Source organism: Carcharhinus amblyrhynchos, unplaced genomic scaffold (assembly GCF_965287045.1).
Source record: "Carcharhinus amblyrhynchos unplaced genomic scaffold, sCarAmb.v2.hapA scaffold_55, whole genome shotgun sequence".
Taxonomy (NCBI): Eukaryota; Metazoa; Chordata; class Chondrichthyes; order Carcharhiniformes; family Carcharhinidae; genus Carcharhinus; species Carcharhinus amblyrhynchos.
Window position 1 is genome coordinate 754,226 of NW_027649796.1, and position 23,006 is coordinate 777,231.

At 44.4% G+C, this 23,006-nt stretch overlaps 1 protein-coding gene across 1 annotated transcript in view; it reads left to right on the forward strand.

Moving 5' to 3' along the window:
- Positions 1–4,980: 4,980 nt before the first annotated feature.
- Positions 4,981–23,006, forward strand: part of LOC145337655 (NACHT, LRR and PYD domains-containing protein 3-like) — a 72,487-nt gene continuing 54,461 nt past the window's right edge. The window contains exons 1-5 of the mRNA XM_080182472.1: positions 4,981–5,062; positions 12,275–12,370; positions 14,686–14,852; positions 19,256–19,427; positions 19,531–19,596. Of these exons, the coding sequence (XP_080038598.1) occupies positions 12,307–12,370; positions 14,686–14,852; positions 19,256–19,427; positions 19,531–19,596 (469 nt within the window). The 5' untranslated portion in view covers positions 4,981–5,062; positions 12,275–12,306. The remainder of the gene's footprint in view (positions 5,063–12,274; positions 12,371–14,685; positions 14,853–19,255; positions 19,428–19,530; positions 19,597–23,006) is intronic.

Sequence of the window (23,006 nt, forward strand, 5' to 3'; positions counted from 1 at the left end):
AACATTCAACTCATTCTAAAGTATTTGCTGTGTATTAAATGCGTTTAATATGATTCATGGGGTCTTGATTAGTTCAATCTTGTGGTCTACTGAAATGATGAAAGGCAGCTCATACTGTCCACACACTATCCCAGCTTATCCATCATTGGTGCAAGGACAGAGGCTGAAACAATGTGACTCACCATCACCTTCTCCCAGGCTAATTTGGAATGGACACTAAATAGGGAACTTCTGTAAAAGAGAAAACAACATCATGAAAGGGGAGACTGAAAACCCAGCATTTATCCTCCCTACGTACACTCACTGAAAATTCCAACCTGAGGAATGTAGAAAAATGTAAAAATTTTTTTTACATTTACTGAATGTAAAATTCCAACAGCCCGAAATGTAGAACTTAATGTCACTGCTTGAGAGATATTCAGTGCAAGCAGCCAATCTATCCATTTGAAAGTCTCCAAAATTCCATCTCGTCTAATCCCAGCCACTTGTTCAGTGTCCTTTACTGTGACTATCCCATAGAGTTCAAACACAATCAGTGGTTGTTCTTGTTTGGGTGGAGACAGGACTTGTCCCTAACATATCCCCAGCACAAGGCACATGACACCTGTTGTTTTCGAGGTCAATGGACTGATTGTGCTCCTGCGAATTATGTTATAAGCTTTAAGCTATAGCAGGAACGCTATGTCAATGGATGTTGTTGATGTTCAGTGACTTGTTTTGTATTCAACCGGACTGAAAAATTTCGAGGTCAATGGACTGATTGTGCTCCTGCGAATTATGTTATAAGCTTTAAGCTATAGCAGGAACGCTATGTCAATGGATGTTGTTGATGTTCAGTGACTTGTTTTGTATTCAACCGGACTGAAAAATTCAATCACTGAGCAGATTACTTTTTAGCTTTCGCTCTGTTCCTCAATGTGTTAATTATTATTCTTTACCGAAAGTCACTGAGTGCGTGGAGAAGGGAAACTGGATGCACAATTCAACAGTTCTCCTGAGTCTGGTGATGGAGAACTTTGGAGGACCGAAGGGAATCTTTTGTGAAAATGCACCATTTGATTCAAAAGTTGGATAAAATATTGAATGAAGTACAGATTGGTTTGTCATATTAATGCATGCAATTCACTTTCAGATTAAAATACAACAAATGCTGCTGTAATATTACACAATTTTCTGAAAGCTGATTGTTTTAAATAGATTCTGATTATATGAACATAGTTTGTCTGAAAAACCCAGTCACCTGAAATTTCAAAAATTAAGTTGACTTTTCAATTTTTTTTTCTGAGAACGAGGGTGAGATTAAGAAAATTGGCTCTAATTGTTTTATTTTGGTTTTTTTTTTTCATCCATGAGTAATTCAATATAATGTCATTCTCTGTTGGCAAGGTATTCCTGTTCCTGCTGCAATCAATCGTAAATCTCATTGAAGCTGCCCTATGCCGTTTGGAAACCCAGGGAAGGGGGTGTGCTTTCGGTGGGCCCAGAGGATCCTGCCGGTGTGAACGGCCAGAGAACTCGAGCCTTAGGGTTAATCAAAATCTGGAAATCACACACTAAATGGGCGAAGAAACAGAAACGAACATGGTTTAAATGTTCATTGCATATCAACTATTCTGCCCAGGTGAAAGCTATAATTCAAAAAATTTCTGACACATCGTGTTCAAAATACACACCTGGCAGGATCCTGATACACTGTGAAACCCTGTACACACCTGGCAGGATCCCGATACACTGTGAAACCCTGTACACACCTGGCAGAATCGTGATACAGTGTGAAACACTCTACACACCTGGCAGGATCCTGATACACTGTGAAACACTCTACACACCTGGCAGGATCTTGATACACTGTGAAACCCTGTACACACCTAGCAGGATCCTGATACGCTGTGAAACCCTGTACACACCTGGCAGGATCCTGATACACTGTGAAACCCTGTACACACCTGGCAGGATCCTGATACACTGTGAAACCCTGTACACACCTGGCAGGATCCTGATACACTGTGAAACCCTGTACACACCTGGCAGGATCCTGATACACTGTAAAACCCTGTACACACTTAGCAGGATCCTGATACACTGTGAAACCTGTACACACCTGGCAGGATCCTGATTCACTGTGAAACCCTGTACACACCTGGCAGGGTCTTGATACACTGTGAAACCCCAAGCACACCTGGCAGGATCTTGATACACTGTGAAACCCCAAGCACACCTGGCAGGATCTTGATACACTGTGAAACCCCGTACACACCTGGCAGGATCCTGATACACTGTAAAACCCTGTACACACTTAGCAGGATCCTGATACACTGTGAAACACTCTACACACCTGGCAGGATCCTGATACACTGTGAAACCCCGTACACACCTTGCAGGATCCTGATACACTGTGAACCCCATACACACCTGGGAGGAACCTGATACAATGTGAAACCCCGTACACACCTGGCAGGATCCTGATAACACTGTGAAACCCTGTACACAGCTGGCAGGGTACAGGTACACTGAGAAACTCCATACACATCTGGCAGGATCTTGTTACACTGTGAAACCCCAAGCACCTCTGGCAGGATCTTGTTACACTTGAAACCCCAAGCACACCTGGGAGGATCCTGATACACTGTTAAGCCCAATACAAACCTGTTACAATCCTGGTACAGTGTGAAACCCTGTACAAATCTAGCAGGATCCTGGTACACTGTGAAACCCATGCACACCATAAGACCATAAGATATAGATGCAACATGAGGCCATTCGATTCTACTCCACCATTCAGTTTTAACCGATATGTTTCTCAACCCCATTCTCCCGCCTTTTACCCGTAACATTCGATCCTCTTACCAATCAATAACCTATCTATCTCTGTTTTAAACATTCTCGTAACTTCAAGCTTTCTATGTTAATGAACTCCACAGATTTGCCACTCTCTGGCTGAAGAAATTCATCCTCATCTTCGTTCTAAAGAGTCGCCCCTTTCATCTGAGACTGTGCCCTGGAATGCTAGTCCCTCCTAAATGAAACATCTTTTCCCCATCTCCAGGATCCAGGCCTTTCAGTATTCTGTAAGTTTCAATGAGATCCCCTCTTTCCCCCTTCTCCTTACTACCCTTCATTCGACTAAACTCCATTGAGTACAGACACAGAGTCCTCAAGCACTCCTCATATGTCAAGCCTTTCATTCCCGGGATTATTCTCATCAACCTTCTCTGTAGCCTCTGCAGGGCCAGTACTTCTTCCATTGATACTGGGCCCAAATTTGTTCAATATTTCAAATTGGTCTGACCAGAGCCTTGTAAAGCTTCAGAAGTACATCCTGCGTTTGTATTCTAGTCCTTTCAAAATGAGTGCTAACATTGCATTTGCCTTCCTAACCAAAAACTCAACCTGCAAGTTAACTTAAGAGATTCCTGAACTAGGACTCATAAGTCAACCTGCGCTTCTGATTTTTAAGTTCTCTCCCCACATAGAAAATCGTCTATACCTCTATTCTTCCAACCAAAGTGCATAGCCCCACACTTTCCCACATTGTATGCCATCTTAAATTAAATTAAGGGGGGGTAGTTATAGGACGGATGTCAGGGGTAGGTTCTTTACCCAGAGGGTGGTGAGGGATTGGAATGCCCTGCCTGCTGCAGTTGTAAATGCGCCTAGTTTGGGGGCGTTTAAGAGGTCCGTGGATAGGTTTATGGATGGAAAGGGATTGGTTTAGGTTAGAGGGTCATTGCTTTTTAACTGGTCGGCGCAACATCGTGGGCCGAAGGGCCTGTTCTACGCTGTAATGTTCTATGTTCTATGTTCTATGATCTATCTGGCACTTATGTGCCCACCCTGCAAACTCGTCTCCTTCTGTCCCTCAACTTATTTTTGTATCATCTGAAAACTTACCCAAATGCCCTCAGTTCTTTCATCTAGATAATTGATGTATTAAGTGAAAATTTGTGTCCCAACACTGACCCCACTTGTCACCAGAAGCCATACTGAAAATGACCCTTCTATCCTGACTATCTGCTTTCTGAAACATGGTGAAGCCTGGTGTACATCTGACAGGAGTTTGATACACCATCAGACCATATATACATCTGGCAGGAATAGGGTTCCTCTTGATGGTTATATCTCTTGATGATAGTGCTTTATGTGGAACATACTTGTATGTCTAATGTTTTTAGTGTTTTATTACGGAACACTGAGGTGTAAAGTGAGGCTTATAATGAGAGGAAGGATCAGGACTAAGTTGTCCTGCAAAGCAGATAAATGTGGGACAAAGAAACCCAGGTCTGTGCATTTGGATCTTTAACACTGCTCAGAACAAACATTGTTCATTTGATTGGTTAACACAGAGCAGTAAGAAAGACTCTTTCTCTCACTCAGTGAAAAACGACATTCCAAGCAAGTAGTGTCTTGTCCTGCCAGGTGCATATGCGGTCTCACAGCGTATCAAGGATTGGGAAGAATTACTGGAACTCACCTAATGTAGGCGGAAACCCGGGAAATGTGACAAGTACACCCAGTTCCAACTTGTCTCAATGCTCATCAACATAACAAGATCATTATTTTACCTTATAGGAGGGATTATTGTTTATGATCAAGAATCCTGGACACATTGATTCAGGGACAGTCATAAACTAACAAAGCATGAATCTTTAAAACAACATGGACGAGGTGGAGATTTGCAGAGTTTTTTTCAGAAAAACGTATGGATCTATTCCTAAAGTTCTGTCTCTTCTATTGAACAGGCTGTGAGACAGTGTGAACTGAATTGTTTGTAAGAAACTTCGTTCAGAGTTGAAGGAATTCTGAACTTGTGAATTCTGAACAAAACTAAACCAGTTAGTATTGCTTAAACAGAATCTTCCGATCAGAGGGCAGGGACGGAGTCGGTTCAGTACAGCAGAACGTCATTCAGCCTCTCAAAGTGTGGCACTAACCTCAAATTACAGAGAGCAGAACCAATTACTAAACTGTGATTTGCTGAAAGAAAACCAGGAACAATCTCAGGATTGGTGGCAAAGACAAAACTGGCAGACTCGGCACAGAAACAGACAACCTGCTGATCAAAGTAAGATAGATATATTTTCCCAAGCTGCATTATGTGTTTTTGCTCGATTTTATTCACCATTTTATTTCTCAGTGAGATTGTGTATTTCACAGGCTGTTGTAGCTATTCCATTTCGATGTGATTATATTCAGTCAGTGGTAATGGACAGTGATGAAGGGTGATCTGTTTAAAAGTGAGAGTTCAGAATTATCCAGCTCCTGTTAAACAACATCCTTTACCTATTTAGGAGGAATGGAGTGATATGAATCAGGGTTTTCCCACATTACCATTCAGAGAGATTTGGGTTCTGGATACAAAACTGGCTCCGTCAATGAAGTGGGTATGCCGGCGTTGGACTGGCGTAAACACAGTAAAAAGTCTGACAACACCAGGTTTTAGTCCAACCGATTTATTTGATAATAGACTCAACAAGCTTTCGAGGTTTCCCTCTTGGTCAGGTGAATGGAGAGTTCTGGCCTCGGACAGAGCATATAAAGCACAGGCAGTTTAGAGATTACTGATTAGAATGTGAATCCTTACACCTAACCTGCTGTTCAAGACCTGAAGTGGCCGACAATGTGTGTGGAAGGAGCACTGATCACAGGTTACAGCGATGTGTATTGTCTCCAGACAGCACAGTAAGTGAGGTTTTGCAAACCCAGGCAAGTCACGGGGGTTACAGATAGTGCGACATGAACCCAAGGTCCCTGTTGAGACCGTTCTCATGTGTGCGGAACTTGGCTATCAGTCTCTGCTCAGCGACTCTGCGCTGTCGTGTGTCGTGAAGGCCGCCTTGGAGAATGAATTGTTTGTAAGAAACTTCATTCAGAGTTGAAGGAATTCTGAACTTGTGAATTCTGAACAAAACTAAACCAGTTAGTATTGCTTAAACAGAATCTTCCGATCAGAGGGCAGGGACGGAGTCACGCACACATGAGGACAGTCTCAACATGGATCTTGGGTTCATGTCGCACTATCTGTAACCCCCGTGACTTGCCTGGGTTTGCAAAACCTCACTTTCTGTACTGTCTGGAGACAATACACATCTCTGTAACCTGTGATCAGTGCTCCTTCCACACACATTGTCAGCCACTTTAGGACTTGAACAGCAGGTTAGGTGTAAGGATTCGCATTCTAATCAGTAATCTGTAAACTGTCTGTGCTTTATATGCTCTGTCTGAGGCCAGAACTCTCCATTCACCTGATGAAGAGGGAAACCTCGAAAGCTTGTGAGTCTATTATCAAATAAATCGGTTGGACTAAAACCTGGTGTTGTCAGACTTTTTACTCCGTCAATGAAGACAGAGGGTAGCAGTGGAAGGGTGTGTTTCTGAATGGAGGGCTGTGACAAGTAGTGTTCCTCAGGAAGCAGTGCTGGGACCTCTGCTATTTGTAATATATATAAATGTTTTGGAGGAAAATGTAACTGGTTTGATTAGTAAGTTTGCAGATGTCACAAAGTTTGGTAGATGTGCGGATAGCAGTAAGGGCCATCAGAGGATTCAGCAGGATATTGATCAGTTGAGACTTGGGCGGAGATGGCAGATGGAATTTAATCTGGACAAATGTGAGTTGATGCATTTTGGAGAGCCTAATACAGACAGTAAATATACAGTAAATGACAGAACCCTTAAGAATATTGATAGACAAATGGATCAGGGTTTACAGGTACACAGGTCACTGAAAATAGCAATGCAAGTGGAGAAGGTGGTCAAGAAGGCATACGGCATGCTTACCTTCATTGGCTGGGGTATTGAGTTTAAAAACTACCAAGTCATGTTTCTTTAGAAACTTAGTTCGGCTGGACTTGGAATATAGTGTTCAATTCTGGGGGACACGCTACCAGAAAGATGTGTAGGCTTTCAAGAGGGTACGGAAAAGATTTACCAGGATGTTGCCTGGTATGGAGCTATGAGGAGAGGCTGGAGAAACTTGGTTTGGAAACTGGAATGACGGAAGCTGAAGGATGACCTGATAGAAGTCTACACAATTATGAGAGGCATGGAGAGAGTGGATAGTCAGAAGCGTTTTCCCAGGGTGGAAGAGTCAATTACTAGAGGACACAGGTTTAAGGGGCAAGGTTTAAAGGAGATGATGAGGCATTTTATTTTTGTTTTTACACAGGGAGTAGTAGGTGCCCTGGAACTCATTGCTAAGGGAGGTAGTGGAAGCGGATATGGTAGTGACATTTAAGGGGCATCGTGACAAATATGTGAATAAGATGGGAATAGAGGGATATGATCCATTGAAGGGTTGGGGGGTTTTGTTCAGTCAGGCAGCATGGTCGGTGCAGGATTGGACAGATGACGGGCCTGTTCCTGTGTTGTAATTTCCCCACTATATAGACTTTGGGGCATTTTCTCTCTTGTTCCCCCCATTACACACAAATCGGGGCATTTCCCACCCCCCCGTGCACAGATATTGGGGCGTTTCCCTCCCACACACAGACACCGGGGTCTTCCCCCTCCATTATACGATAATTGAGGTGTTCTCCCCCCCCCAATACACAGCCACGTGGGCATTTCCCCCACACTCCACAAGCATCAGGGTGTTCCCCTGCCCCCACCACACAGGTATCTGGCTTTTGCCCCATTACAAAGACGTTGGGTTGTTTCCCCACCCCCTCCCCCTCCCCAAGCTGCCCCCCCCCCCCCCCCTCCCCGGCATTCACAAGCATTGGGACGTTCCCTCCACGACACAGCCGTTGGGTTGTCCTCCCCCTGACTACACGTAAACGGTGCGTTTCTCCACTCGACACAGAAATGTGGTCATTTCCCCCTCCGCACTCCATAGAAATCAAGGCATTCCACCCCCCACCTCACCCCCGGCCCACCCACCACTACACAGACTTTGGGATGCCCACCTCCCCCCACTCCCCACCACCACAATACACAGATAATTGGTGGTTTACCACACCCCACAACTACACAGACATTGTGGCATTACCAACCCCCCCACACCCATTTCACATTGATCGGGGCGTTCCCCCCTCCAAGTGCACAGACGCTATGGTAACCCCAGTCCTCAGACATTAGGGTTCCCTTCCCACTACACACATCGGTATGTCCACCCCCCTCCCATTACACAAACATCGGTATGTTCCCCACCCTCGACACAGATATTGGGGTGCTTCCCCCCACTGCACGGACAGTGGGTCTTCTCCCCTTCTCCACTACACGGTAATCAGTGGGTTTCCCCCACAACATACATTGTGCCATCCTCTGCCCTCCCCTCCCCACCTTCACTCCACAGGCTGCGGGGCATTTCCCTCCCAACACCACATGGCACAGACATCGGGCCTACTCCCCCCTCCCCACTCACTGTGCTGAGATCGGGGCACTTCCCACACAACCCCCCCCCCCCCCCCCCCACTACACACGCATCAGGGGGCTTCCCCCGCCCTACACAGATATGGATTGTTTATCCACACACGACACAGACATTGGGGTGCTTCCTTCAGCCCCCTGCACAGTCATCGTGACATTTCCTCCCCTCCTCCTCCTTACACAGATGTGGGGCATTTCTTCCCTCCGCCCCCTCACAGACTTCGCCCCCCCCACCCCCTCACTACGCAGAAATTGGGGTGTTCTCCTCCAGTACACAGAAATTGGGGTGTTCTGCCTCACCTCACTTCACTGTCATATTGAGCGTGGCACCCCTCCCCGAGTGCATAGTTATCGGGACCATTCCCCCACCTCCCCAACTCTGCAGACATCGGGTTCCCCCTCCCCAACTCCACAGACATCGGGTTCCCCCTCCCCAACTCCACAGACATCGGGTTCCCCCTCCCCAACTACACAGACATCGGGTTCCCCCTCCCCAACTACACAGACATCGGGTTCCCCCTCCCCAACTACACTGACATCGGGTTCCCCCTCCCCAACTATACAGACATCGGGTTCCCCCTCCCCAACTACACTGACATCGGGTTCCCCCTCCCCAACTATACAGACATCGGGTTCCCCCTCCCCAACTATACAGACATCGGGTTCCCCCTCCCCAACTCTGCAGATATCGGGTTCCCCCTCCCCAACTACACAGATATCGGGTTCCCCCTCCCCAACTATACAGATATCGGGTTCCCCCTCCCCAACTACACAGACATCGGGTTCCCCCTCCCCAACTCTGCAGATATCGGGTTCCCCCTCCCCAACTCCGCAGATATCGGGTTCCCCCTCCCCAACTACACAGATATCGGGTTCCCCCTCCCCAACTATACAGATATCGGGTTCCCCCTCCCCAACTACACAGACATCGGGTTCCCCCTCCCCAACTATACAGACATCGGGTTCCCCCTCCCCAACTACACAGATATCGGGTTCCCCCTCCCCAACTACACAGACATCGGGTTCCCCCTCCCCAACTACACAGACATCGGGTTCCCCCTCCCCAACTCTGCAGATATCGGGTTCCCCCTCCCCAACTCCACAGACATCGGGTTCCCCCTCCCCAACTATACAGACATCGGGTTCCCCCTCCCCAACTATACAGACATCGGGTTCCCCCTCCCCAACTACACAGACATTGGGTTCCCCCTCCCCAACTCCACAGACATCGGGTTCCCCCTCCCCAACTACACAGACATTGGGTTCCCCCTCCCCAACTCCGCAGACATCGGGTTCCCCCTCCCCAACTATACAGACATCGGGTTCCCCCTCCCCAACTCCACAGACATCGGGTTCCCCCTCCCCAACTATACAGACATCGGGTTCCCCCTCCCCAACTATACAGACATCGGGTTCCCCCTCCCCAACTATACAGACATCGGGTTCCCCCTCCCCAACTACACAGACATCGGGTTCCCCCTCCCCAACTATACAGACATCGGGTTCCCCCTCCCCAACTCCGCAGACATCGGGTTCCCCCTCCCCAACTCCGCAGGCATCGGGTTCCCCGTCCCCAACTCCGCAGGCATCGGGTTCCCCCTCCCCAACTACACAGACATCGGGTTCCCCCTCCCCAACTATACAGACATTGGGTTCCCCCTCCCCAACTACAATGACATCGGGTTCCCCCTCCCCAACTATACAGACATCGGGTTCCCCCTCCCCAACTATACAGACATCGGGTTCCCCCTCCCCAACTACAATGACATCGGGTTCCCCCTCCCCAACTCCGCAGATATCGGGGTCCCCCTCCCCAACTCCACAGATATCGAGTTCCCCCTCCCCAACTATACAGACATTGGGTTCCCCCTCCCCAACTACAATGACATCGGGTTCCCCCTCCCCAACTCCGCAGATATCGGGTTCCCCCTCCCCAACTCCGCAGATATCGGGTTCCCCCTCCCCAACTCCACAGACGTCGGGTTCCCCCTCCCCAACTCCACTGACATCGGGGCTTTTTCCCCTTAGCCCCACTGCACAGATATTGGGGCTTTTCCCTTCCCCCCCATAACACAGACATTGGTTAATTTATCCCCCCCCCACCCAATTACACAGGCATCATGTGCATAGAGCCCTTGAGATCAGAGATTGTGTAACACAATTACAGATATGTGACCATGCAGAAGGATGCCATTTGACCTGTTGTGTCTGAACCGATTCTCTAAACCAACATCATGGCCTGGTGCCAGTCTCTTTCTTTTCTCCCCACACTCCTGCTCATTCTTTCTCTTCTGTCTAATGCCCTTTTGAACGCCTCAATTGAACCTAGTTCCACCACACTTCCAGTCAGTGAATTATAGACTGCAGCCATTTGTTGTGTGTGTGCGATCCCAGAACAGGAACTGAACAGGAGAATCCCAGAATAGAACCCCAGGTCAAAAGATCGGAAGTTATTTTTGTTTTTATTTTCATCAAACAGCAAAAGAAAACATGCATTAAACATTTAAAGTATGCATTGCAATGCAATGTTCCTCTATTCCTTTAACTTATTTTAACTTTATTAGTTGTTTAGGATTTTGTAAACAGAGTTTCAGGGCGGTGTGAACGTAGAGCTGGATATCAGCAGTTCGCATGTTGAACCTGCTGCCAGGTTACCGAGGGGCAGCATGTTGATGAGAAATAGAAGAGGGACAATGAGAGAGATAATTGTATGTGTGTGTGTGTTTGTTGCGGGGGGAGAGGGGGGGTGGGGCGGTGGCAAGAGAAAGCAATGTCACTGATTTTCTAGATGTAAAGTCATAGATAAGAATTGAACCAAGTGTCATTGATGCATTTCCACTCAGCTGCACGATAAGAGGCAGGAGTTGGAGAAGGATGACATGGTCAAGTATGTTAAAGGTTATATGCGGGTGAATGAAGATACTTCATTGAGTTTTGTCAGAGTCGGATAGGATAGTATTTATGATTTGAAGAGGAGTGGTGGCTTTGTGACAGGGTATAAATATCACTGTGTTGCCCTACTGCAAAAATGGCCATGGATTGGGGAGGGAACAACATGTTCAATGACTCTGAAGAGGGAAGGGGAAACTGGAGATGGGACAGTGGCTTGTCAGGGTGAAGGGATTTTCAATGAATTTGATGAGAACGTCTGGTGCTTTGTGAAACTGCTGTCAAATCTCAGAGTTTTCAAAGTTTATTTATTATTCTCACAAGTAGGCTTACGTTCTATTGTAGTGAAGTTACTGTAAAAGTCCCCCAGTCAGCACACATCTTTCGGAAGGTGTGAGGAAACCAGAGCACCCGGAGGAAACCCATGCAGATACTGGGAGAACATAGAATCCTAATAGTGTTGAAGGAGGCCATTTGGCCCATCGAGCCTACACTGAAAATAAACCCACCCTGGCCCTATCCCTATAACCTCACCTATTCCCCCTGCTAATCCCCCTGACACTATGGGGCAATTTAGCGTGGCCAATCAGCCTAACCCACATATCTTTTGGACTGTGGCAGGGAAACAGAGCACCTGGGCGAAACCCACACAGACACGGGGAGAATGTGCAACCTTCACACAATCACTCGAGACAGGAATTGAACCCGGGTCCCTCGCGCTGTGAACACTGTGACACACCCATGTAACTATAAATTGTACCGGTTCACAAGTTTTCAAGAGATCTATCTTGCACGTCTTTGGAGTACAGACCGTGCAGTGACCCAAGCGGGAATTGAACCCGGGTCCCTGATGCTGTGAGGCAGCAGTGTTAACCATTGCACCACTACCACTATTTCAGTAATACCTGAGATTGTAATATTCTGAAATATATCTTACATACCAGTAAAGATCTCAACACTCTGCTTCTGATTTTTGTATTTACGTCTGATCCTGACATTGTTATTACCCTCACTACAGAGTCCCAGAATCAGGAAACGTCTGTCAATATCATGGCTGAAGGTTCAAACAAAGGAGAATATCCAACATCTTCAACAAGTATTAGCATGGACACAGGTAGGATCACAAAACAATACAAATGTATTTCCTATCCTGTCTGCAGCTGACATAGGAAGAGGGACCGGGACAGTTACTGAGTAGAAAGTTGGGATGAGTGACCATCTAGAGCAGGTTTAACCAAGGTTCGGCCTGGGGACCGGGCGTGACTCGTGAAGTTCATCTACATGGTCCCAGAGACCATTTTGAACTTGGTGTCAAACTGTTGAGTTCCATTTCAAATTCAGAGGTTGTTTTCTCTCTCCATCTGCTGCTGATAGGCCAACTAGTGAGAGTATCAGCAGCTAACGAACGAGAGAAGCAATCTATGATTGGTGGATCAGTGAACAGTCTGCTGAAGGATGGGGTTGGGCAGGCGTGGCGGGTCAGTGATCTATTAATGTTTTGAAATCCACATTCCCATCTATCCTCAATACCATTTGGTTTTCTTGCATAACAAGAATGTATCCACCTCCAATTTAAAATATTTAATGATGCACCACCTCCAACCTCTTCAGAGGCAGAGAGTTCCAGAGGGCCACATCAACTCTGAGAGAAATAAAAAATCTCTAAATCGTTGACCTAAAAAGGCAAATCCTGATTTTAAAACAGTGCCCCCTAATTCTGGACTTAAACACAAGATTAAAAATCCTTTTCATGTTCTTGTGAATATTGTTCAGTTAAATCACTGCTCATGTTTCTGAAGTCTGGTGGATACAATCCCAGTTTATGCAACCTTTCTTCATAAGACAACCCGCTCATTCTGGGAATCACCTCTTCTGAATCGCCCCCAGTGCATTTACATTCTTTCTTTAAATAACAATCCCAAAACTGCAGGCGCTTTTCGAGATGTGGTCTTACCAATTCCCTGTACAGCTGAGGCATAATATCCTTTTGGAGTTACATTCCCTTTGTAATGAAGGATAACATTCCATTACTTGCTGCACCGACACATTAACTTCTTGTGAATCATGTCTGCAATTCTGAATTTTACAACCATTCTCCTGTTTAATAATACTGCTTTCTTATTCTTCCTGCCAAAGCAAACAACTCCGCATTTTCCCACATAACATCCCGTCTGCCAGATGTTACCCCCTCATTCGACTATGTTCAACCTCCTTTGGTGGAATTTTCCCGTCTTGCCTGCCACAGGAATCACAGCAGGTGGAGCATGGACCGTGCAAAGTCCATTAACCTCGGGCAGGATTTTCCAGCATTGGGGCGAGCATAGCAGGAAAATCCTTAACAACATACTTTGACTGGAAAATGGTCAGCTACATAAATGCTGTAGCAACAACAAGAGCAGGTTGGAAGCTGGGCTTTCTGAGGAGAGTAAGTCACCTCCTGTTTCCTTAGAGTCAACAATCCACAAGGCACTATGTTTCTTTTAAATATTTTTTAGTTCATAAGTAAGCTTACATTAACACTACAATGAAGTAACTGTGAAAATCCCCTGCTCGCCACAGTCCAACATCTGTTCAGGGACACTGAGGGAAAATGTAGCCTGCAGAATGCGCCGAACCAGCACATCTTTCGGACTGTGGGAGGAAATCAAAGCACCCAGAAGAAAGGCACACAGACTCGGGGAGAACGTGCAGACTCCGCACAATCACCCAAGCTGGGAACCAGTACTAGCCACTGAGGTGTAATGGAAAACTTGCAACTTACCTGATAACTGTGGCTTCACAAGCACACATGAAGTTCTATATCACTTATGAGAATGTAGCCCATCTGATCAGCAGCCCATCCACCATCTAAATGTCTTTGCCACCAATGCACAAAGATAGCAACATGCATCATTTACAGATGGACTGCAGGAACTCACCAAATTGCCTTTAACAACACTTTCCAATCCTGTGATTTCTGCCCGCCCAGAATGACAATGACAGCAGAAAGATGGGAAGATCACTCTCACTAATTACAGATTTCCTCCAATCCACACAACACCCTCACTTGGAACCAGACCTTCACTGTCACTGGATAGAGATCCTGTCATTAACTTCCCAGGCACACGGCAGCAGTTCAAGACAGTGTCTCACCAGCTTTCCAATGGCAATTAAGGATTGGCAACAAACTCTGCCCTTGCGAGGAACCCTCACATCCGGTGACTGATTTTAAAAACTATATTGAATTTATTTTTGAAATTGTTAGCCTCTTGTTAACCATGGGTACTGACGGGCCTGGGGCAAAGGTGGTTATTGGGAGTAAGGTCAAATATGTTATTCATGAGTGTTTCTGTATTCCCACAGGTGGCTCACAAGAGCCTTCAGTTGCTTCCTGTAAAGGGAAGTTTCATTGACAGAAATGTGTTTATTTTTCTCCATTTGTGTTTACAGATCCGAACTCTCCAATCTCTCAGTTCCTGACAAACTGTGATGATTACAAACTGTTCCAATTAACAAAATTCTACCAGGACAGACTAGAGCAGGCGATGGAAGGAGGAGTGGATGGGGTCAGCTTATCATTAACATACGAGAGGATTTTCACTGGACAAGAACATCGGGTAAGTGGGAGGGATGTACTAACAAATGAAGAAGAAAGAGTTGGTTCTGTTTCGATCATCTTCTAGCAGACAAGGAATCAGATGCTGCATTGATAATGAAGTTATTGACCAGTAACAATCCTGTTATTAGTCTGCACCAGACTCAGGTATGAGGTGAGGATAGCCTCAGAGGTGGACAGCTTTGGGAACCTAAAGCCATCAGTTTCTTCTAATCATACACAACTCACCCACACGGGTACAGCAGCAGAGTGGCTATGTTACTGGATGAACAAACTGAGATCTGAACTCTTAATCCAGAGACGCAAGATTCAATCTCATTGTTTGTGAATTTGAACTAAGTTAATTAAATAAGATTAGACTGTCTACAAAATCCATCTGCTTTATTAAGGTCCTTTCAGGAAGCAGACCTGCTGCCCTTACTCAACCTGGCCTGTATGTGGCTCCAGATATACAGTAACACAGCTGACTCTTCACTGACCTCTGAAATGGCCTAGGAAACAAGGCAAAACAATTACAGTAAGGTATAATAAAATAAATTGGGTGCACCACGCTGGACTGGATTCGGTTACCTGGCCCAGTCGACTCTGCAAAGTTCTCACTAACATTTGTGGACTTGTAGCAGGCTTTACAGAACCTGTTCCGCAGACATGTCAAGTTCTAACCCACCATCAATATGATTCTGTAATTATGATGATCAAACAGTGTCCCAGACTCCTCCCCTACAATTCCTGGGTATGTACCCACCAGATGGATCTGCATCAAATTACTGTCCAGTGATATTGTGTAAATGTAGAGACTCCTCAATATTGTCTCTGAAGCCCACAAAACCTTATGTCCTGAGGTCAAACTTAAACAAGAAAACCTCCTCCAGATCACTGCCTTCCTTCAGTTGATGAAAATTGACTTTTCCATGTCAATGTGGGTAAAAAAAAACAGGTACAAAATTTACTCGTGGGGCTGGTGGGCCACGGCGATGGAGAGAGGGTTTAATTTCTCCAGTCAGACTGTCTCAGTAACACGATTACTGACTGAACTACCCAATGTTTGAAAGTCAGATCAGCCAGACTGAGCTTGTGGCTCTTGGCAAGTGAACGTGGAAAATCCTAGTTTGTTCTCATTCATCTGACAGTTGCAAATGCACCAGTCCATGACAGTATTAGTAAGACTTACCGCATAGTCCTTAGTGGAAATGAAGTACTGTCTGCAAACAGACAAGTGGTTATGCTGTTTGCAATGTTATCCCCACACTAAATGTGATAGATATTGAATAGATTGACTCTTTCTATTCTGACAGCTGGCCATCAGTCACAGTATTGTATTTACCCACAATCTATTAGATTATAGCATAACACACTCACCACACCAGCATTACAATCAAACCAGAGGCTCAGTCCTGGTTCAATGAGTTCTGTAGGAGAGCATTACAGGAACAGCACCAGGAATATATAAAAATGATGTGGAACATGGTGAATCTACAACCAGCCACAATGGGATAGAGAGAGAAGCAACTTGAGCCACAACTAACAGCATAACGCTTTGCAGTCCTGCCATGTCAGTCATATAAATGTTAGATAATTAGACAACAAATGTGTTGGGGGGATTCCACAAACATTGACATCAGAAACAGCAGATCCCAGCTCGTGGCTGACAAGACTGAAACATTCACAACCATCTTCAGCCATAAGTGTTTACTGGATGATTCATCTCGGCCTCTTCCTGAGATCACCATCATCACAGAAACTAGTCTTCAGCCAATTGAATTCCCTCCCCATGATATAAAGAAATGGCTGAGGGAATGATGTTCAGGGACACTGACATAATCCTGGCTGTAATGCTGTAGGTGAGTGTTCCAGGACTGGCCACACTGTGACCCAAGCTGTTCACTGCAGCTACAACACTGGCACTTACCCAACAATATGGGAAAAACAAATCCCAGGAAAGACCATGATAGGAAGAGCAAGTACAATCCAGTCATTACCATTTTATTCATCTACTTACAGTTATCAAAACAATGGAAGGCATACCAATAGTGTTTTGAAGTGGTATTTGTTCAGCAATTATCTGCTTGCAGGTATTTAGTTTGCTCTCTGCTCTAGGGCTCCATTGGTTCAGACATGGCTAAAAAGTTAACAGAGAGGTGATAGTGCCTATCATTCACATCAAAACAGCGTTTTAAATTGTATAGCATCACATAGTTTTGGCAAAACTGCAGTCAATGGAAAACAGTTTTCATATCTCCTCTCAATCTTTTAGTTTCCAGTGAGGACATATTCACTTTACACACTGGCTCCCACTCACCCCCACCATTGTCTCACAGGTTCAAGTTGGTCTCATCAGAAGCTGCAATAAGCTTGTTGTACTGAGGAAACACAACTGAATATAATATTCTGAATGCGATCACACCAGTATTTTTGGGAAGGCACAGGAGTATCTCAGTTTCTTAGTTCAATATTGCCCTTTTAATCCATCACAACATTAAGTTTAGTCCCAAAGTGGCACAGAGAATGGCATTAATATTCAATATTTTAATTTCAGGATTTTATAGAATAGAAGCTGGAAAATAGGACAAAATGTGGATAACACTGCAAATATTGTGAATCTACAATACGGAGAGGTGACGATAGATCTGTCAGTATCTGTACAAAGGGCAGGGGAACAGATCAGGTTTAATTCTCATGTGGACTGGCAAAAAAGGCAAGTGTTTGAGTGGGACTGGAGAGACCAGAGGAATAAGTCAGGATGTAGCGGAAAAGGAATGAATTGTTCAATATTGCTGTAACAAATGCTGGTCTAGCCAGCGATGGCCACATCTTGTAAAAAAAATTTTAAAAATGCTATCCCTATGCTCTCATTGTGGAAATTCACTCTTCATGGGGGAACATCAGGTAATTGATTTTATTCACCGTGATGTCTGCTCTGGGAATGTTATACATCCCCTTCCCCAATCCCATTAAACATGGGAAGGATTGATGCCATTGTCTGTTCCCCCACAGACTCCATCTCCAAACCACTTGATTGCATTCCTGTCCCAGCCTCTGAGACCCAGCCAGACTATCTGTGATTTCAGCATTCGGTATCAAATAAAACTCCATATCCTGTATAATTGCCAGTGCAGAAATATCCTTACTGTCTGTATGTAAGTCTGCACCCCTACCTCAGCACAGTGCCTGCTGAATCCTATTCCATGTCTTTGTTCATCCCAGATTCAGCTGTTCCAATGTTCTCCTACATTGCGTCTTATCTTCAGCTACTCAGATTCTGCTGCTTTCACTATGTCCCCACTAGACTCCAGAGAACACAGTGTGCTCAGATGCCTTCAATTTAAAATATCCATTCTTCTATTTGACCTGAGTAACTGAATTTGAAGCTTCCCTTTCTTGTAAACTCCAGTCTGAAATTCTCCATTGCTCTGATTGTGACATTGTGCGGCAGACTCTCCTTCACACTCCGCAATAGTAGCTAAATATTATCTGTCAAGAAGTATTTAACTCCTCAATCGTCCTTCCTGATCTTTCATACATACTAGTATTTTTTTAAAGTTCTGTCTCTGGCATTTGAGTTACTGAGCAGAAATGATTTACTGACTAGATTTTTCACCGTTATTATTAGTTCATTTCCCTGACATAAATCATGAATCGGTACTTGGATTAGTAAATGGTACTTTATCAGTCAAATGTAATTTTAAAATTCCTGCCACTTAAATAATTCAATGATCAGAATAATCCTTTCTCTACCATCTGAGTTCTGATTTTCTGCTGTTTTATTTTCATGCACATGGGGAACAGGGATAGCCCATTTAGTTCCTTGATGCTTTCCCACTGTTAAATAACATTGCAGCTTATTTAACAATACCCTCAAATCTCATCCCCCCCACCATCCTCTATAACGGCTCATAAATCCATCTACCTCTGTCTTTGAAACATTCAAAGACTCTGCTTCCACAATTTTTTTTCAGTAAAGGAGTTCCAAAGAGTCGTGACCATGTCAGAGGAAATAGACTTTGCCTCATCACCTCCTGGATTTCTGAGTAAATCACACCGTGAGGCAGCAGGAATTAGGGTTCAGAGAGAAGTGGGTCAAATTATTCATCAGGAACGTGATATCATGTCAGATGATGACGGGCAAACTATTGCATTAAAATGCGGCAGATTCTCAATGATTCCTCACTCTCTGGAAATAATTTTTGGTTCTCGTTTAGTTTATTCACATTTGTTTGTCGTTAATGACTGCAATGAGATGTGAGGAGATTTTTCAGACCGTGATCATTATGGATCAGGACCTGGCCTGATTTCTGAGCTGAAAACAACTGGGAAATCCCATCACTGAGCAGATCATTTCCATCTCACCCCCAGTGTTTATCTTTCACTCTGTGTCTCATTATTCTTCATTATTATTCTTCAAAGAAAGTCACTGAGCTCGTGGATAAGGGAAACCGGGCAGACAGTTCCAAACTTCTCCTCAATCTGGTGATGGAAAAAGGATCTCGGGCTCGAAGGGTGATGTGGGAATCCTTTGTGAGAATGCGTCACGGAGTCCCAAAGCTGGATAAAATACTGAAAGAAATACAGGAGCTTGGTACGGTAAAATCACAGTGAATTCAATTTCACATTTAAACACTGTCGATATCACTGTAATATTACACAGAGCTGATTTCATGTAAGTTCATTTATTTAAACAGGTTCTGATGGATTTGATTATCAGAACACTGCACAAGGTTTATCTGAATTGCCCAGTAGCCTGAAAGGTAAGAGATGAAATGGAGATTATCAAATATTTCACTTGAGAATCTGAATGATTGATTACTGTGAAATTGTGAAAATCTGGGAATTAGAAAGTTAAAGCCTGGGGTAACAGGATTGAACATGATTGGACATTATCATTGACCCTCAACTATACAGAGATTCATTCCAGTACACAGTTTCTCTTGTAATCATTGCATTTTTCATTACTGATTAATTTATTACTCATTACTGATAATTACATTACTGATTGCTATTATTTTAGAAGTCTTGTGCACTCCTTGCAGAATCCTGCTGCCCTGTAAATCTAAGCATGAACCTTGTAGAAACATAGCAACTTAAAAATGGAGGCAGGAGTAGGCCATTTGCTCACTTCCTTCCCACTCACCCTCTCACTCAGTTTTGTGTCATCTTCACGTTTGGAGATATTAGATTTAATTCTTTCATCAAAAGCATTAATATATATCATGAATAAGTGGTGTTGTGGTAATTGATGTCAGCTTTTTAATTGATTTCAACTTTATCTTTCAAGTAATTGGACCAAGTCTCGGAGTTCTTTTCACAGCTGTTTTAACCATCTGTATAGCAAGGACTCTGGAAAGTCGCAGGTTACAGTCTGTGACCAGCCAGAACAGAAAATTTCTAAATATATAAACAATTGTAGTTTCAAATTCAATTACAGGTAATTAGCATATATCAATCACATTTTAGGAGTTACCTCAATCCACTCAGTTATTGATTAAGCACACATCATTCAGATATTAAAACCAATCACAATCACCTTAAGCTACTGGTCTTGGTGTTTATCTGTGAAAACTTTTGTAAGATTATTTTTTCATAGCAGCCTGTGTGATATTAATCCTTTCAGTGTCGTCCCAGCACCAATCCATGCAGTATCCCACTAGTCACAGTCTGCTATTTGGAAAAAAGACCCAGTTATTGTTATTCTGCTTCCTGCCTGCCAGCTTATTTTCTGTCCCTCTTAATACACTGCCCTCAAATCAATGTACTGAATTTTACATGTTCATCTCTTACCTGGGACCATGTCAAAAGCTTTCTGAAAGTCCAAATAAATCACAACCATTTACTCACCTTCGTCACTTCTGCTTGTTGCTTCCTGTACAAATTCATTTAGATTTGTCGAGCAAGACTTCCATTTCATATATCCATCTGACTGTCCGATCCTGCCACTGTTTTCAAGTGCTATTAATGAACTATAGCATTTTCCCGACTACCAAAAAGAATGTTCCAGAAACTCATTCCGTATACACCCCAGGAATTCCTACTCTACATTATTGTGTCTGATTTCCATTGACCAGTCCATATGCAGATTAAAATCTCCCACAATTACTGATGTTCCTTTATCACATGTGTCACTAATTTCCTGTTTAATGACATCCCCAACCTCATCACTACTGTTTGTGGGTCTATCTACAACCCCCGTTAACATTTTGCATAAATTCATAAGATATAGGGGCAGAAATAGGCCATTCGGCCCATTGAGTCTGTTCTGCATTCAGTCATGGCTGCTATGATCCTCATCCTGAGGTTCTTGCCTTCTCCCCATAACCCTTCAACTCATTAACAGCTAAAAATCTATCGAAATCCTCCTTAAATTTACTCCTGTTCTAGCATCCACTGCACTTGGCGTAGCGAATTCCACACATTCACAACTCTCCAGGAGTCATTTCTCCTCAACTCTGTTTAAATTTACTACCTGATATCCTAATTCTATGGCCTCTTGTCCAAAAATGCCCCACCAGCAGAAGCATCATTTCATGTCTCCTTTATCCATCCCTTTCACCATCTTGAATACATCAATCTGATCTCCCCTCATTTTTCTAAATTTCAGAGAGTCTGAGCCTAAACTGTTCAATCTCTCTTCATACGACAAATCCCTCATCTCTGGAATCAATCGAGTGAACCTCCTCTGAACTGCCTCCAATGCCACTACATCTTTTCCTCAAACAAAAGGACCAAAACGATACGCAACAGTCCAGGCGCAGCCTCACCAATGCTTTGTATAGTTGAAACAATATTTCCTTACCTTTACGTTCTATTCCTTTAGCTATAAATGTCAACATTCTATTTGCTTTCTTTAATATCTGCTGCACCTGCATGCTAGTTTTCTGTGACCCATGAACGCGGACACCCAGATCCCTCGGCACCGGAGCACCCTGAAGTCTCTCCCCATTTAGATTAAAAAGTCGCCTTCCCATTTTTGCAACCAAAATGTATGACCTCACACTTATCCACGTTAACCTTTTGTAACCTCTGAGCCTTTGCAACACTACCCATGTGGATTACACATCATCAGAGCTAATATCCTACCTCCTAATTTAGCTAATTTCCTCTTTAACCAGCAAAACAACTCTACCACCTTTATCTTTTTGACTGTCCTTCATAGATGGTGAACACCACTGAATGTCCCATTGCTTGTCACCCTGTAGTCATGTCTGCGAATTCCCAAGTACATCACACCTGTTTGCATCTACTTGCTCAATTAATTCATCCACTTTGTTGCAAGTTTTCAGTGCATTAATGAGAACATAAGAACATAAGAAATAGGAGCAGGAGTAGGCCATCTAGCCCTTCGAGCCTACCCCACCATTCAGTAAGATCATGGCTGATCTGTCGTGGCTCAGTTCCATGTTCCCGACCTCTCCCCATAACCCTTAATCCCCTCGCTTATCAAAAACCCATCAACCTGCGTCTTAAAAATATTTAGCGAGGCAGCCTCCACCACTTCAACGGGCAGAGAATTCCAGAGATTCACCACCCTTTGAGTGAAGAAGTTCATAGAACATAGAACATTACAGCGCGGAACAGGCCCTTCGGCCCACAATGTTGCGCCGACCAGTCTTATTTTAAAAAAAAACATTGACCCACTAATCTAAACCAATCCCTTTTCGTCCATAAACCTATCCACCAATCTCTTAAACGCCCCCAAACTAGGCGCATTTACAACTGCAGCAGGCAGGGCATTCCAATCCCTCACCACCCTCTGGGTAAAGAACCTACCCCTGACATCCGTCCTATAACTACCCCCCCTTAATTTAAAGCCATGCCCCCTCGTGCTAGATTTCTCCATCCGAGGAAACAGGCTATCACCATCTACCCTATCTAAACCTCTAATCATCTTATATGTTCCTCCTCAACTCCGTTCTAAACTGCCCCCCTTTTATCTTGAGGCTGTGCCCCCTAGTCCTACTGTCCTTTCTGAGCGGGAGGAGTCTCTCCACCTCTATCCTATCCATCCCATTCATCATCTTATACATCTCAATGAGATCTCCCCTCATTCTTCTAAACTCTAACGAGTACAAGCCTAGTTTATTCAGCCTCTCCTCATAGCTCAACGCCCTCAACTCCGGTATCAGCCTAGTAAACCTCCTCTGCACTCCCTCCAAGGCCAAAA